This window comes from Chaetura pelagica, unplaced genomic scaffold (assembly GCF_000747805.2).
Source record: "Chaetura pelagica isolate M959 unplaced genomic scaffold, ChaPel_1.0 scaffold90, whole genome shotgun sequence".
Taxonomy (NCBI): domain Eukaryota; kingdom Metazoa; phylum Chordata; class Aves; order Apodiformes; family Apodidae; genus Chaetura; species Chaetura pelagica.
In genome coordinates, this window is record NW_009953496.1 from 19,296,473 (window position 1) to 19,312,905 (window position 16,433).

General features: G+C 40.0%; 1 protein-coding gene across 1 annotated transcript in view; it reads right to left on the reverse strand.

Moving 5' to 3' along the window:
- Nucleotides 1-4,558, reverse strand: part of KHDRBS2 (KH domain containing, RNA binding, signal transduction associated 2) — a 261,364-nt gene extending 256,806 nt beyond the window's left edge. The window contains exons 1-2 of the mRNA XM_009999274.1: nt 4,510-4,558; nt 3,725-3,852 (exon numbers count right to left, since the gene is read on the reverse strand). Of these exons, the coding sequence (XP_009997576.1) occupies nt 3,725-3,852; nt 4,510-4,558 (177 nt within the window). The remainder of the gene's footprint in view (nt 1-3,724; nt 3,853-4,509) is intronic.
- Between the last annotated feature and the right edge of the window lie 11,875 nt (nt 4,559-16,433).

Sequence of the window (16,433 nt, forward strand, 5' to 3'; positions counted from 1 at the left end):
TGGTCAGCAGGGCCAGGGAGGCAATTCTGCTCCTCTACTCTGCTCTGGTGAGGCCACACCTGGCATAATGTGTGAAGCTGCATTCTGGAGCCCTGATCACAGGAAAGGCATGGAGTTGAAGACAGTCCAGAGAACAGCCATGAAGATGATCCAAGGGCTGGAGCACCTCTGCTATGAAGACAGGCTGAGGGATTTGGGGCTATTCAGCCTGGGGAAGAGAAGGCTCCAGGGAGACCTTACAGTAGCCTTCCCGTACCTGAAGGGGGCCTACAGGAAAGCTGGGGAATGGCTTTTCACCAGAGAGGGTAGTGACAGGAAAATGGTTAACGGTTTTAAACTGAAAGAGGGTAGACTTAGGTTAGACATCTGGATGAAATTCTTCACCACAAGGTATGGCACTGGAATAGGTTGCCCAGGGAGGTTGTGGAAGTCCCCTCCCTGGAGGTGTTCAAGGCCAGGTTGGATGAGGTTTTGTGCAACCTGATCTAGTGGAAGGTGTCCCTGTTCATAGCAGGGAGGTTGGATCCTGATGATCTTTAAGGTCCCTTCCAACCTTAAGCATTCTGTGATTATCTTAAAAAAACAGCAGAAAGAAAATTAAAATGTAATTCTGTACTTAAAATGAGATTTTGTTTTAAAACTTTCTAACTTTATTACTCATTCTAGAATCAGATCAAATTTTAATTAATTTCATTTAGTATTAAATAATTGTATTTATGTAACAAATATCCCCTCCTCCTTTATTTATAGACAAATCTATATTCTAGAATCATATCACTAGAAAATTATTAAACACAGTCTACTGATCAGAAGACATCGTACTGATTTCTGTTCCTCTCTGAAAAAAGTAGATTTTGTTATTTCCATGTATCATAGTCTCCAACTTTGCTGCACCTTTCTTCCTTACTTAACTATTGGTTTTGCTTTTTCCATAATGTACGGTTTCAATACAATATAAATTTGATAAAACTGTAAATTCTTTCTCTTGAATGTGAACTGGGGGTTGGACTAGATGATCTTTTGAGGTCTCTTCCAACCCATAATATTCTGTGATTCTGTAATACAGCTAAATAACTTTTCATGCAAATTTTAAACTGAACAGCTACAAAAGCTGGAAAAAACCCCAAAAATTCAGTAACAAATTATCTTCTGAATATTTCAGTTAATCTGTCTTGGCTGGACTTTACATATCAAGAAAGTGAAAAAACAATACTATGGGACGGGAAAAAGAACCAATGAACATAAGACACTGGATCACTATTTCAGATGAAATTTTGAGAGCAATAAAAATATATGCTGCGTAGAGAAGTGTGTGTAAATTAGATGCAGTTTATTCTCGGGCTGCTGAGATTTAAAATAATTAATCTCAGAAAATATAATTGCTGAACTACCAAGTAACACCATTGTCTCTTTAGATCTGTATTTTAAAGAAGAGAGGCCTGTATCTTTAAAGGAACTGGTAACATAAGTCTGTTCCTAATCACAGACTTTGATTTTCCTGTTGTCTCTACCAGCTATTTCAGAAATCAGACTGCAGACACTTGAGTAGAAACAATTTTATAATACATTTTCTGCAATTCCAAGAGCTGTTTAGCCACTGGAAGGCTTTTGTGTTCAGTTAACTTTGGTCAAAAATTACAATGCTGCTTCTGAGTACAGCTGTCACTGAAGGGATCTACCCTCACTGCAGCTGAGCCTACAGACCATAATAAACATACTAGGGCTCCCTAGTAGCTTTTTATATTTCTACATGTAGTTAAAATAAGATCAAATGCCTTTAAAGAACTGATCTTGTTCCTAAATAGACTGTGTAAACTACATTATTTTTTTTATCTGGTCAGATGTTTTTAAAAAATTTTATACCCTTCAACACCTTCTTCAGATTTACAGAACCCTACTTACCCAGCATACCCCAAAACAGCTTATCAGCAAATAATGAATGAATAATTCAAAATAACATTATTTCAAATATAAATGCCTCTCAAGTGAAATCACACAACAATTCTTTTAACTTTTATATTCTTTTGTAAGTATATGTCCGACCAACTTCTTTTATTACAACATTCTGCTAAATATGTAAAATTAACATGGTTTTTTTGGCTTTTTTTAACCCATTTTTTACTTTTTGGAAATTTTATTTATAAAGCAACCTGAAGCAACCTCTGTGTACTACCTTTGTACACTTAAACAAGGCTACTGTAAACAATTAATCAAAAAAAGAGAAGACACTAGGCCACAGCAATCACCAGTTTAATACTAATGGCAAATTCGGTCCTTGAATAATAGTAACTAGATGGTAGCAGGAAACATGCAGTTCTGGGAATCGTCCTGTGCTAAGCACAGAACATTGCTAGCAAATTGACTGCAGAAACTTTCCAAGAGTGTATTTTGAATTAATGAACAAATACTTCATTTCCACCACACTAACTTATTTTACCTGTAGAAGTACTTTATATCTTTCACTACTCACTAATATAACAAGCTTATTAAAGTAAATGAAGGTTAATTTAATCACATTCAGGCATTATAATGGATAGATTATTGCATTTGTATTCTGAGTAATATCCACATTGTCTTTATAATTATGCAGTGTTATTACATTTTTATTAAGAACTTCAGTTCACCTATAGCATTTACACAAAATACCACAAATCTCGTTAAAGTACCTCAGGCTACACAGCAAGAAAGTAATTGCCTATAGGATTGTGTGCATTTCCATGGTCTTTACCATTTGGATTATTAAATTACCTCAGTTTCATGTTCACTAGTCAGGAGGTAAATATCAGCTGGAATCTCTATTTTTTTTTTTTTTTGCACCTTTCATTTTGTTTTATAGGCTTTTTACCCATTGTAATTTATTGCTCTTACTGAAGAAAGTACAAAGCAAAAAGCTGAGTGTAATCAAGGCTAATGGTGAACCAAATACCATGTGATAATAAATCCGCAAGAAAGAATTCTCTAGAGATCAATGGAGATGTTTACCATTTCAGCTTGAATACTATTAGAACAACTGTTTATGTAAAATGCAACACTGTACACAAACATACAAAAATCAACATTCTCTTCTTTCATGTAAAAAAACCCTAAAGCTTCAGACAATAAGCTGAATTTGAGGCTCTTTTGCAAGAAAAAAATGCTATGTAATACATAACACTGAGAACAAAACATAATATTAATAGTTTGTGGCAGAAATACATTGGAATTTTATAAACAGGGACCCACACTACCAAAGTCATTGCCTTGCAGCAGTCCTGCTATTTTACCTTGTAAAATTTATTACAACAGAGAAAATCCCCCAACTCACACATAAAGAAGCTGCAGCACACTTAAGCTGACCTTCTAGAATTATTAAAATATTCCTTCTTTAATTTGCTAGATTTTTTTGTTGTTGTTGCTAACTGGTCATTTATTTTCTAAAAAGATGGTACACGTGAAAAAAGCAACCATAAGAAAACACAAGAACTGGAGTAGGGACCAGTTACAAAACCTACTTAAAGTAAAAAATTTCTCACACAGTTCAGTAGCTTTTCTGAAAGGCCCCAAGACAGAAGTTACAACATAAAAAACTAGTAACAGGTATATTCAAATAGAAGCTTAATTTCTAGGGTTTGAGTTTTTTTAATATCATGAAGCCTGCACGCTAACAGTCAATTAAAAATGCTTCAGACTTTTTCTTCATTATATTAAGAAATATTAAACAAGTGTTAGACTGTATTTACAGTACCTTTGGATATTGTTTGACAGGGATCAGAACTCTTTCTGACAGCTTTATGTTTTTGTTGCTGATAACATCAAGATACTTCTTTTCTTCATCTTCCTTTTTGCCTTCAGAACCCTGAAATTTTTCAATTTCTGAAAAATATTAAAAAGAGAGCAATTAGTAACTTAATATTTCTCATCCTCAGCAACTTTAAATGTATACAATATCATACAGAACATGCACTAAAACACCTGTGCTGTGTGCATTCATGTGACTAATCTTTAAAAAAATGTCACCAGCGCTGAGAGGCGGAGGTGACAGTTCACACACTGTACACTTTGACTGATTCTTACACAGCTGAAATTGAAGCCAAATTAAAAAAAGCAGGAATGGATGAGGCTTTTGATTCACTTTATCCATCTTTTAAAGAGGATCACATAACCACAGCTTAATGATCTTCTGCATATGTGAGCTGCTAGCATAAAGTCAGATTCTAACTGTAATGGCTAAATTTCAGTAAGCGCAGGAAAGCAACAAAGAAACTTCTTATTGTTACTGAGTTTCCATTCAAATACTTCTGAATTTGTTAAAGGTAGCACAAAATAAGAAATAAAGTTAACTCTTGCACAAACATATTTTTCATTTAAAAAATGCAGAAAGTAATCGTTATTAATACAATAAAAATGGTACATAGAACATTCAACAGAATTTACAAAAACTAGCCCAGAACATGTTCAGGTTGAATAGCTTTGAGTTTTTCAATCCCTAAAGCTCTATAAGCAACAGATAATAACAATTTAATTTATTACCCTGCAAAGAACATCTAATAGGGCACCCGAGAGCTTCCTGGTAGTACATATACTATTGAAAAAGCTGCATTTGCAGCAGTGTCATTACTAACAGCAAAGAAAATGGCAATACTTATAATGAGCTAATTATAACTGAATGATAGCTGAAAAGGGACAGCTGTGGGTTTGAGCAACATGCACTTTAAAGGTCCAGGAAGAAAGCTTTGATAAAAGTAACACGCTCACAGCAATGTGTAACACATATACCAATTTATTTCGCTTACAAGTGTAAGGAAACATATAAGTAAGACAACAGCCTGCATCACGATTTGCTAATAAACATCTAAGCTGCCTATTCCAGATCAAGTAATTTATTTAAAGCCTGCACCAGCAGATACACCTTGAATGCCACTGCTATAAGCTTTTTAAAACCTCTCAGAGAACACACCTAAAGGAACTCAGATTGGATACACCTTCACTAATTTAATATTAAAAAGTTATTTTAATAATCACTAAAAGCATAAGGAGGACAGGTTTGATTTTTACAAAATAATTTATTCTTCCTGGAAAAAATGTGGTATGTTGCTTTCAGTGGTAGCAAACATCAATTAGGGACGAGCTTACAAAGCAATAGAATGCAGTAAAATACTTTGCTTGGGCAGATTTAGCAGACAGGAAGATCTTCTAAGACAGCTTCTCTCTCCACCTGGGTGGGAGGGAGAGGGGATCGAGTGCATTGTTGTTGAACCTGCGTCAAATGGTGACACAAATCTGGCCAGGGAGTATAAGAAATGCCTTGAGATGGTTTATTTCTCAATCAGAATGTACTGAAATTGACCAGTGAAACCCAGTGTTCAAATTTAGACAAAAAACATGGGAATGGGATTCTGTTCAACAGTAGGACAGTCTTGCGAGATGAGCTAGGTGGGAAGTTTTTGTTCCCTGAGGCAGGGGCTTGTGCCTTCTGGCTGTGGTCTTCAAAAGCCTTTGTGACGTCACCAGAGAGTCACTGAGAACTATGATGACAACACTACTTTTGGGTCTTGGGGCAGCCTCAAGGGCCACACTGATGTTGCCCTCCATCGAGGACAGACATCTGCAAGTGGGAGTCCAAGGACCTCACATCCCATAGAAGGCTCAGAGAGTCACAGGCAGGGCGCTGGTCCCAGACCTGCCATTCTCTCAGGCTTTGGTGCTGTTCCTGAGACGTCAGGAACTGCTTTCCTGCCTTCCCATTTCCTGACTGCAAAAAAAGGTCAGTTACCCCCCCTGCTCCCAGAGCAGGAACACCCTAACATACCCCTGCTGTCACTCCTTCGGTCCAGGACAGTCTCTGGCCTTTGTGACAGCACAAGTACAGCCTCCAGGGAAAGCAAGCAACTCTTCCCTGCAAGATGGCTTCAGACGAGGACTTGCCAGAAGGCAGCCCCTCTTCCCCTGATGTGAGCACCAGTGAGGAGCCTCAGGCTGAGCCACTGGATGCTCCTGAGGACGAGAGGTGCCCAATCTGCTGGGGTACCATGAACGACAAAGCCTATGTGGGCTGGTGCTGGCACTTCTTCTGTTTTCTCTGCATATTGGACTGGTCCTCCATAAGACCTGTGTGCCCCATCTGCCAGCAGCCTTTCAGTGTCATCTACCACCAGCTTGGACCCAATAACTATGAGGCCTACTGCCTCGCGCACTACAGCACGAACCAAATCGGATCCCTGCTGGAGGCTCGCGACCACATCCGAGCTTCAAGGTCCGAATGGGACATTCCGGCCTCCCCAGAAAGGCACGTGTACTATCAGCAGGGACTAGAAGTTTCCTTCAGGGAAGAGGACGTGACACAGACCGAATCCCGTCGCAGCTCCCTAACTATTTGGTACCGACCACGGAGGGGACGCCGGGGTTCCTCCACGGAATGGCAAGGAACCAGGAGCCGATCCCTGCGCAGGTCCCGAAGTACTAGGCGCCGAACACGGCAGGGACTCCGGCGTTCCTCCAGGGAACGGCAAGGAACCAGGAGCCGATCCCCGCGCAGGTCCCGAAGTACTAGGCGCCAAACACAGCAGGGACGCCGGGGTTCCTCCAGGGAACGGCAAGGAACCAGGAGCCGATCCCCGCGTAGGTCCCGAAGTACTAGGCGCCAAACACAGCAGGGACGCCGGGGTTCCTCCAGGGAACGGCAAGGAACCAGGAGCCGATCCCCGCGCAGGTCCCAAAGTACTAGGCGCCGAACACAGCAGGGACACCGGGGTTCCTCAAGGGTACGCCAGGCGACAAGGAGTCGATCCCAGCGCAGGTCCCACTGTACTCGGTACCAAACACAGCGGGGACGCTGGAGTTCCTCCAGGGAACGTCAGGCGACAAGGAGCCGATCCCGGCACAGGTCCCAAAGTACTCGGCACTGAACACAGTGGGAGAGGCAAATGAGGAGCAGGGATCGTGGCAAGGGGCGAGTCTTTGATACCTCCTGTGAGCCCTGATACCAATGACACCAATACCTTAATAGAAAGAAAACCTTTCATCCTTCTACTTCACCTGTTTTCTCACCGTTTATACCAAACAGCCCCCAGAATAACTTTTCCTCTCACTTGCCACTCTTATCTCACAAGGTGGCAGTGATAAGTGAAGTCAACTTACCATTACACTACCACAAAGGGACTGCCTATAATGCCAGTCCAAAATTAATAGCTGCTAGCAAGGCCTTTGGAAAGCTTATTACCTTCTTCCTCCTTAGAGACTTTAAAAGGAACTCTGAAAGCTTTCAGAGAGACATGTGTCCCCCTGGTATGCTCTGCACAGAGCCTCACGTTTGATGCCTTCAAGGGGAGGACACACTAGAGACTCCCCAGACCACATCCAATGACTACCAAGCCTTTGGAAAAAAGCCATCTACCAAAACCACTGCTATTTTCAAGACAGACTGGTAGGAAGAGGAGCTTTTTCTGAAGACAGAGGGGACACAATTAATAAATGGGTGTGCTTTTTCTCTTTATATTGCCTCTTTGAGGTGTCACTGAAGAACCATTTCACTCCTCTGCAAACAATAGAAGAGGAAAATAACCAACCTAAGCCAGTGTTGGAGCATCAGAAGGTAGCCTGATCTGCTCCAAGTACAACAACCAGCATATTCCAGCGAGGACCAACACAAGGAACTCAAGGGTACATTTCCAACATCACTGATCCTTGGCAAAAAAACCAAAACAAACAAAAAAAACCCCAATCCTTGTGGAGAAACTTCATACATCTTCCACCCACTTTTGCTCTTAGTTGAATTAAAGCAGGCAGACAGAGAGCTACTCGGTCACCTTTGACCACCAAGCCCCAAGCATGCTTCATCCTCACCCTGCATCTCTAACACCGCAGTGTTGCACTTTCTTCAGTATAATACACATTGTGGCATTCAGAATGCATAGTGCTTGTCTCGAACAATCCAAGAGATAAGTGATGGACCCTGGCACTCAGGATATCTGTTGTCTGTCTCGTGGCATCTGAGAGTTAAACGACATTTGTCGATGGACTAAAGAGATGTCTCAGCAACCCACCCAACCGTTTTGCTTCCCCTCCTGTGAGGAGTAGCTGAGAACTGGGGAGTTTAGTGTGGGACATGCTGAAACCGGAGACAAAGGAGTTCTACAGCTGGCGCTGGGAGCAGAATATCCAGTGATAACCAGGCCTTGATAGGAAAATCACCGGACTTAGCAGGACAAGACAAGGAGTGCCAGTCTCAAGCTACTTCCTAGGACCAAAACTCCACTGCAACAAACTCATCCTGCAGTGCCAGTTGACTCAACCTCCTCCTTTGTAATGGCTGATCTCATCAATTAGCCAAAGACTACATAGCCCCTGGCATCATACCTGCCCCTGCTATCACAAAGAAGATGGATTTTCTCCCTTATGCAGGGAGAAAAGTGGCGATGCAGTGGGCAAGAACTGTATAAAAATCTGGGACTCTCTGGGTGCATTGGAAGCACTTCTCCACCAAGAACCATTTCCCCACCGATGACATCTCTGGACTGTGGGTGGTAACTATGCCGTCGCTTGCTGTCCTCTGTCTCTCTGCTTTCTCCTCTTTTCTCTGTCTCTGTTTTCCTCCATGTCCTATCCGCTCTAGGGACTTTTGTTGTGTTACTGCAATAAAAGTTTGTTGTGTGCGTGACATCTGACCTTGTTTGCGTCTTAATTTCACCATTTGGGATCACCTTTATAAAAAATTGCCATGTATCCAAATACCGGATCGTGACATTAACTGGCATCATGGACAGGATCAGATCGTGACACACATGTGTATCATCCCTCTTAACTGGAACAGAACATGCGTATCTCCGTCACACGAAACAAGTCACTGCTAGAGAAGTGGGAGAGATAAAAGATATTATAGCATCTTTTTAGAGGTATTTTTTCCTATGAAAATTATCTTCATTTCTCTGCAGACGTGGAGCCACAAAGTTCTCCAAATCCTGTTAGCCTGTTTATGACTTTTTTGAGGGGGAAAGTTTATTTTTCCTTGTCTTCACTGATTTAGCATAAAATAGAATAGCTGACTGCATGGTTCTTACTTTTTTAAAACTATCTGCTTTACTCTTACAGTGCCAATAAAATGTTAATTATAGTAGTGCCAAGAAAATGTTAATTATAGTCCACTTCAAAGTACTTGACACCTATTAGAAAACTTCTGCTGTTAGTATAGTTTTTCCTTTAAATTAGGCAACCCACAGTAAAAACTTCTTTTTGTTTAACTTAGAGTCATGTCAAAACTCATCGAAAAGTAATATTCTTCTTGTCAGCCTGCCCAATCTACCAAAAATTGAAATCTACACATCTCTTTCTGCTGTCAGCAATTCCTCCCACTTAAAGGAGTTCTGTAACCCTACCCTGCACCTTATCTCTCTGGCTTTTCTCATTCTTGTATTTGTTGTATTGGTATTACTTCATTAAAAAAAATATGAGCTCTATTAACAAGGCCAGGCCCTTTTAAAGAATCATCTGTTCCTGTTAATGGGAGTGATTTCAAGAACAGAAATACCACCAACCTCTTGCCTGTATGTAGTGCTATGCATAGCAGGGTTACTTAGTACTCTGAGAAGCACTTTTTAGGCAGGTGAATGAAAACACGGAAAGAGGAAGAATGAACCAATGCCAGTAAAACACAGCAACTGGTATATCACTGACATCCTTATTTTAGAAAGAGCTTTTATAAATAAATATAATTTTAAAATCACACAATTGGAACCCTTAATGCCTGCAATGATGCTAATATCACACAAATTCTCAGCATATTTTTAAAAGAGAAAATACTAAAAATATGCATGAAGGTTCTCTTTCTGTCTGAGGTGTTACAGTTTTAATTGAAAGCAGGGCTATTGGATTTTGAGAGGGAAAGAAATTTAAAAGCAGATGGCTAAAAAAAACAGCTGGACAAACTGATGTGCATTCATGAGAAGAGAACATATTAAGATGCTCCCAGTCATGGGAGCACATGCCAAACCCAAAAGGATAAGTAATTTAAAAGTAAAAACACTCAAGAGTCTTACAGGAGCTGGGGGGAGTTACCAGGACAGCATAATCAGCCACAAGCTGTGAAAAATTAGTGAGTGGCTCACTGCACTCCTCCAGAAAAACATGCATCTGTTAACAACATTGCTCCACTATGCGAACATGTACTTGTTAACTCACACAACTAGTTGGGATGATTCAAGGAGGATAAAGGAGTAATTCCTATGCCAACAGACAGAAGTAAGGCAATACCTCTGCCAGTGATTAACACCTGTAAGAAACCTGTGAGTCAAATCTCCACCTGTTATCTATCATAGATAGATATGAACTGAATTTGTCTACACTCAAAATCAACAGAAGGTTTATAACTGCATTAACTCAAACTGAACTACCTTGGCTGTCAGGCAAGAAAAGTGGCTATTAAGATGGCATTGGCACAAGCCAAAAAGGAATGATAGAGACCTTTTATATGCAACACAGAATTACACTGTGGAACTACTGAAATCACCCATATTGATAAAATCAACATAGATTTTTATCTTATTATTAGACTGCATGATGTCTAACAAGGCAAGATGTCCTACCCAGTATCTTTTCAAGTTGGGCACATCCAAAAATGCAGCGTCCATTAAAAGTTTTGGTAATTCTGCAGGCTTTTTTCAATGTTGATCCTAATGACCAGAGGATACTCCATCAAGTTGCCTATTTTACAAAACATAGAGAAAACTCAGGGAAGTGACTGTGCTCTTTAGTTGGAACTCATTAGACTGTCATTAGAAGATTGAGTCCAGATTTGCCCCTCTCTTCCCCAGAACAGGAAAGGCATTGACAAAGTGGAGTGCCCTGTGAGGAGAGGCTGGGGGAATGGGACTTATCTACTGTCAATAAGAGACAGCTTTGGAGGACCTAACAGCAGCTGCCCAGTGCCTATGAGGAAATGCAGTCAGGCTCTCTGTTACAGTGTGCAAGGGGGGAATGAGAGACAACAGGGGAAAGGCGAAATAAGAAAGGCTTGGACTGGGTATAAGTAAAAACCATCTCACCATAAGGAGAGCTCAGCAGTGGTGCAAGTTGCCCAGAAATACGCTATCTCTTCCTTTTGAGTCTTTCAAGACTCACCCGGATAAAGGCCTGAATAACCAGCTCTGATCCTTTGGCTGGCCTTCAACTACTAGCGTATGATCCTATAAATGCAATACCTTTCAAACCTATACTTGTCTGTCAAATTTGCTTGAACTTATCAAAATATATTTACATACATTATTGAAGATAAAGTTAGAAAAGGACATAGAAACTGCCTGATTGCATAAGCCCTGTATCCTTAGGAAACTTTTAAACAAAATGTAATAATACTGGTAGAAAAAAAAAAAAATCAATGTTCTAAAAACTTCTTATTTTTAATTGATTAAAAACCAAAGAACATTAGTAAGAAAACAAAGAAAATAAAACTCAGCAAAGACTGAATAAAAACAAACTTAGATTTCCTATATTCCTCTCTATACAGGCAACTGATTTTTACAGCCTAGTTGTTATTTTGAGTATTCCCCCAGAGCTCTCAGCAACTTGCAGAGGTATGCTAAAGAGATAATTTCCTCTCCAAAGTATAGTATCAGTAGAAATACCGCTACCTAATTTATCTATCTACTGATCTACTACTAGATTAGTATAGATTACAAAAACTATAAAGAGAATATTAATAGCATTAAATAACTAGAAAAGTTCTCAAGCAAGTTGGTGGTCTTTCATTAAAAATAACAAATAGCAATAATTCAAGGTCAGCATCAGTATAAAGAAAAGATCTGGCATACATTTTGAGTGAAATGGCCTACTATATATAGCTGTTGCTAAAACTAAAGAGTCATAGCAATCTTAGCTACAAGACAGGTTTTGTTACTGCTTCTGGGAGAAGCTGAAGTGCATCTACGCTAATGCACATAGCATGGGCAACAAACAGGATGAGCTGGAAGCCATTGTGCAGCAGGACAGCTATGACATATTTGCCATCACAGAAACATGGTGGGGTGACTATCATGACTGGAATACTGCAGTGAATAGATATAAGCTCTTCAGAAGGGATATGTCAGGGTGGCGGTGGTGTGGGTCTGTACATTAGGGAGTGTTTTGATTGTATAGAGCTTGATTATACCGATGGTAAAGTTTAGTGTTTATGGGTAAGGATGAAGGCAAAGGCAAATAAGGCAGATATCGGGCTGGGAATCTGTTATAGATCACCCAACCAAGACAATGAGGCAGATGAAGTATTCTACAGGTGACTGGCTGAAGTCTCCTAATTGCCAGGTCTTGTTCTGGTGGGGGACTTTAACCTACCAGACATCAGCTGGAAATATCACAGTAGAGAAGAAACAGTCTAGGAGGTTCCTTGAGTGTATGGAAGAAAAATTCCTGACACAACTAGTAAGTAAGCCTACCAGGGGAGGTACCTTGCTGGACCTCCTGTTCACAGAGAAGGACTAGTGGGGGTTGTGGTGGTAAGAGGCCAATTGTATGAAGTTCAATTAGGCCAAGTACAGGGTCCTGCATTTTGGTCACAAGAACCCCATGCAACGCTACAGGCTTGGGGAAGAGTGGCTGGAAACTGCCCAGCAGAAAAGGATATGGGGGTGCTGGTTGACAGCTGGCTTAACACGGGCCAGCAGTGTGCCCATGTGGCCAAGAAGGCCAAGAGCATCCTAGCCTACATCAGGAATAGCATGGTCAGCAGGAGTAGGGAAGTGATCACACCCCTGTACTTGGCACTAGACAGGCCACACCTCAAGTACTGTGTTCAGTTCTGGGACCCTCATTACAGGAAGGACTTTTGAGGTGCTGGAGCATGTCCAGAGAAAAGCAACCAAGCTAGCAAAGGGTCTAGAAAACAAGTCATACAAGCAGCAGCTGAGAAAACCGAGGATGTTTAGTTTGGAGAAGATGAGGCTGAGGGGAGACCTCACGGCCCTCTACAACTACTTGAAAAGAGATTGTAGAGAGGTGGGTGTTGGCCTCTTCTCCCAAGTGAATAATGATAGGACCAGAGGAGATGGCCTGAACTTGTGGCAAGGGAGGTTTAGATTGTATATTAGGAAGAATTTCTATACTGAAAGAGTGGACAGGAACTGAACAGCCTGCCCAGGGAGGCGGTTAAGTCACCATCCCTGGAGGTATTCAAGAAACAAGTGGATATGGCACTTCAGGGCATGCTCTAGTGGCTGAGGTTGTGGGGGTTCTTGTGGGTGTTTTTTGGTGGGGTGAGTGTGGTTGGTTGTGTTTGTTTGGATGTTTTTGTGTTGATGGTTGGATTCTGAGATCTCAGAGGCCCCTTCCAATAATGACAATTCTGTGATTTTTGTGATTCTGTAAAAGGACTGAGCAATTACTATATTGATTAAATATATTTTTATCAAATTTTTAAAAGAAAGCAAGTCATCGGTTAAGATTTTAAAGACTAGGGTTCTTTCAAAAGTGTCTTTCAAGTCCAACATACTTTCCTTTGGGGAATTAGCCTGCAGAGGCTGTGATGAAAGCTTGGTGCTGGCAGCTGTTGTATTGCTAGAACTACGACCTGCAGCACACTAAGTAGCTGAACACAGCACAGTTCTCCCTTCTTACCTCTTACCTTCATAGCAGCAGTATTACGCATATGCTACCTTAGATGAAAGACAAACCTGAAAGTTGCTGATGTATTTTTTATTCAATTCTGGTTTTCTTTCATCTAAGGATAAGTCATAAAAAGGTGTAAACTTACTCAGACAAGAACAAAAAAGAAAACAGAATCCACCAAACACATCAAGACTGTTTTTATTTTTAAACATAATTTCAGGGACACCTAAAGATAATACCCTACAAAACTTGCTATGTTGTGAAGGAAAAAGAATGTAGTGCTTTGTCAACAAACATTTTTTGTAGCTTCTACTGTGTTAAAGTCCATTCAACAAGGCACTGTAAGACATTTTTAAGTGCTCTCCTGGTTTAATCTGAAGAGAAAATATCAATGCTGTGTTACAGCATTGATGGTGCAGAACAGCTAAGTAGGGGTGAAAGATGAATCAATCAATGTAGTTACCAGTAAGGCCTGCAGTGTCTAACTCATTACCTAACACTGACTACCTGAAAGCTCATGGTATTCTTGACAAGGTGGCTCTGCCTAGCTGAAGCAGCTAGCAATAAGGAAGCTTGTCTGTGTCTTCACAGTTTCTGGAAAAGAGAAAATACATCAGACTTTTTTTTCTTTTCACTCCTAGAACTTAGTGATAAAAATGTCTGCTACTCTGTCCTCAGAGCATGAGAGAGATGAACAGTAGGCTTTTTGACTTTTTTTTTTTTTCATTTCTACTCTTACTTTGCCCTTTTTCTTTTTTGGGTTTTCTGTATGGTGAGGTAAAACACCTACACAGTAAGATTGACATCTGGAAATATACGGTCTTGAAAACTATTAAAAGATGCCACCTCATTAAGTTAGAATTGTTCTAATATTTTCCTTCAAGTTCAGGTTTCTCACTAACCTCTCTTGGTCCATTTAGCAATATGAGTAATGAGCTAACAACCCCTGCTAATACAGTTATCACAGTATCTGAATGGAGTCTAAAAGCCCACAAAACAGTAGTTTCCATTTAGAATGTGATCTTGGGTTCAGAAAGTCTACTGTATGTGAAAGAGAGACAGGAAAATTTAATTTTGTTAGGGGAGAGATGATGAAACACCAAGTAAATGCAAGGAATCGCAGAGAGGTGGAAAAGATGGAGTGTGTCCTAGGATATAGTTGCTACACAAACAGTGAAACACTGTGTGTCTACTAATTCTCATATATAAAACTGCTACATGTAAAATAAATATACTTTTTATTAATAATTGGAAAAACAGCATGAAAGGAGGAAATCAGATATTTAGTGCTGATATATATGATCATATATACCATATCTACCTCTCTACAATTACATTTTCTATGAAATATTGATTGCTTTATCACAAGAGTACACTTACAGAAAAGTTGCATACACGTGCTCATTAATACTATATAGTCAACAGATAAATTAAGTTTGCTTCTGGCAAATGTCAAGTTTAATGATGTTCAGAGATTCACTAAATGTTACCAGGATAACTCCTCCTAGAAAGATCACATCATTTCCTATCACAATGAATATCACCAATCTGCTTCCACTGCAGTACACTTTAATTTACCTTATTTCAGACTGACAGCAACAATTGCAAATAATACCTTTTGGATAAATCGGTATTTTAATTGGAGGACTAAAATAGTGATATCTAACAGCAGAAATGCATTTAAGCCTTCACTCACAAACCCACTAGAGAGCGTATTTTTCCTCTGAACCTCCACTTTTAAGCCTGTACAAGTAGATCTTCACTCTAGAGGATCAGCAGTGAATTCTAAAATATTATCTACCTCCTTGTACTGCTGCTTTAGGAAAAAGTGTCAGCAAAATTTAAAAATACATGGTTTATTCAGCAACATAAATTCACACCCTTATAAATGTGCAGTCAAAACTAAAAAGGCTGAGGTGGTGAAAATTAATTTCAGATCTTGTAATCACCTGTACAGATTTTTGCTGTATAGACTGCTGTGGATTTTTCTGCAGAATTTTTAATAAATTTGACAGAACAAACTCACGTCCATACCACACTCATTAGGCCTTCCTCATCCATACTATTCTTTAAGCCATATCTAAGTATTAACTGATAAAATACTGATCTACAGACATGACAGAACTACAGACATGCTAACAAGGTGCCAATGCCTGGGACAGTGTATCATTCCTGTATCCCGCAAGGACACAGAAATTAGTCCAGTAATCACCTCAGAAGCAGGAACAAGTGCTAGCTGTAACAGACAGGGGTAGCAACTACGTATTAGTTTTAGTGAGACATCCCCAAGTGTTTTTGGCTACGATTTCCCTATGCAGGAAAGAGCACTTGGCAACTGAGGCAAGATTAGAGCCATTCAGATGGCTGAATGCAAACTAAGTATCTAGTGACTATTCAACAAAAATCAGGAAACCTGAGTCCCGCCTGGAAATATGTTTCTCTGTGGCAACTTTAGAAAATAATACTTTAAGCAAGAGAACTTGTATTCATAGGGAAGAAAACATTTTAGCACCAGGTATTGTGATTTCCTTACACCATGTTATTTGACACAGGGAATTAAAACTCATCCTTGAGTGGTACTTACAGCCTCATATTATGGCAAACAAGATATATGCCTTACATAGGCTTTGTCACCTTGCCTTAAGGAGTACTTGTTTTCACCACAGAGACCACAGCAATAAATTAAAACATACAGGTGTCAAAGAGACTTGTTTCATTTCCTGCAAATACCCTTCAATTCGTCCAACTACATTTCTAGGAATCAATTTTAAAAGGTTAAGACAACCTGTTTGAACCTGTCTGCAACTCACTTCATCACTGCTAAACAAGAAAGCCTGCTATTTTGTCAAGGGGAAGATGGAGGT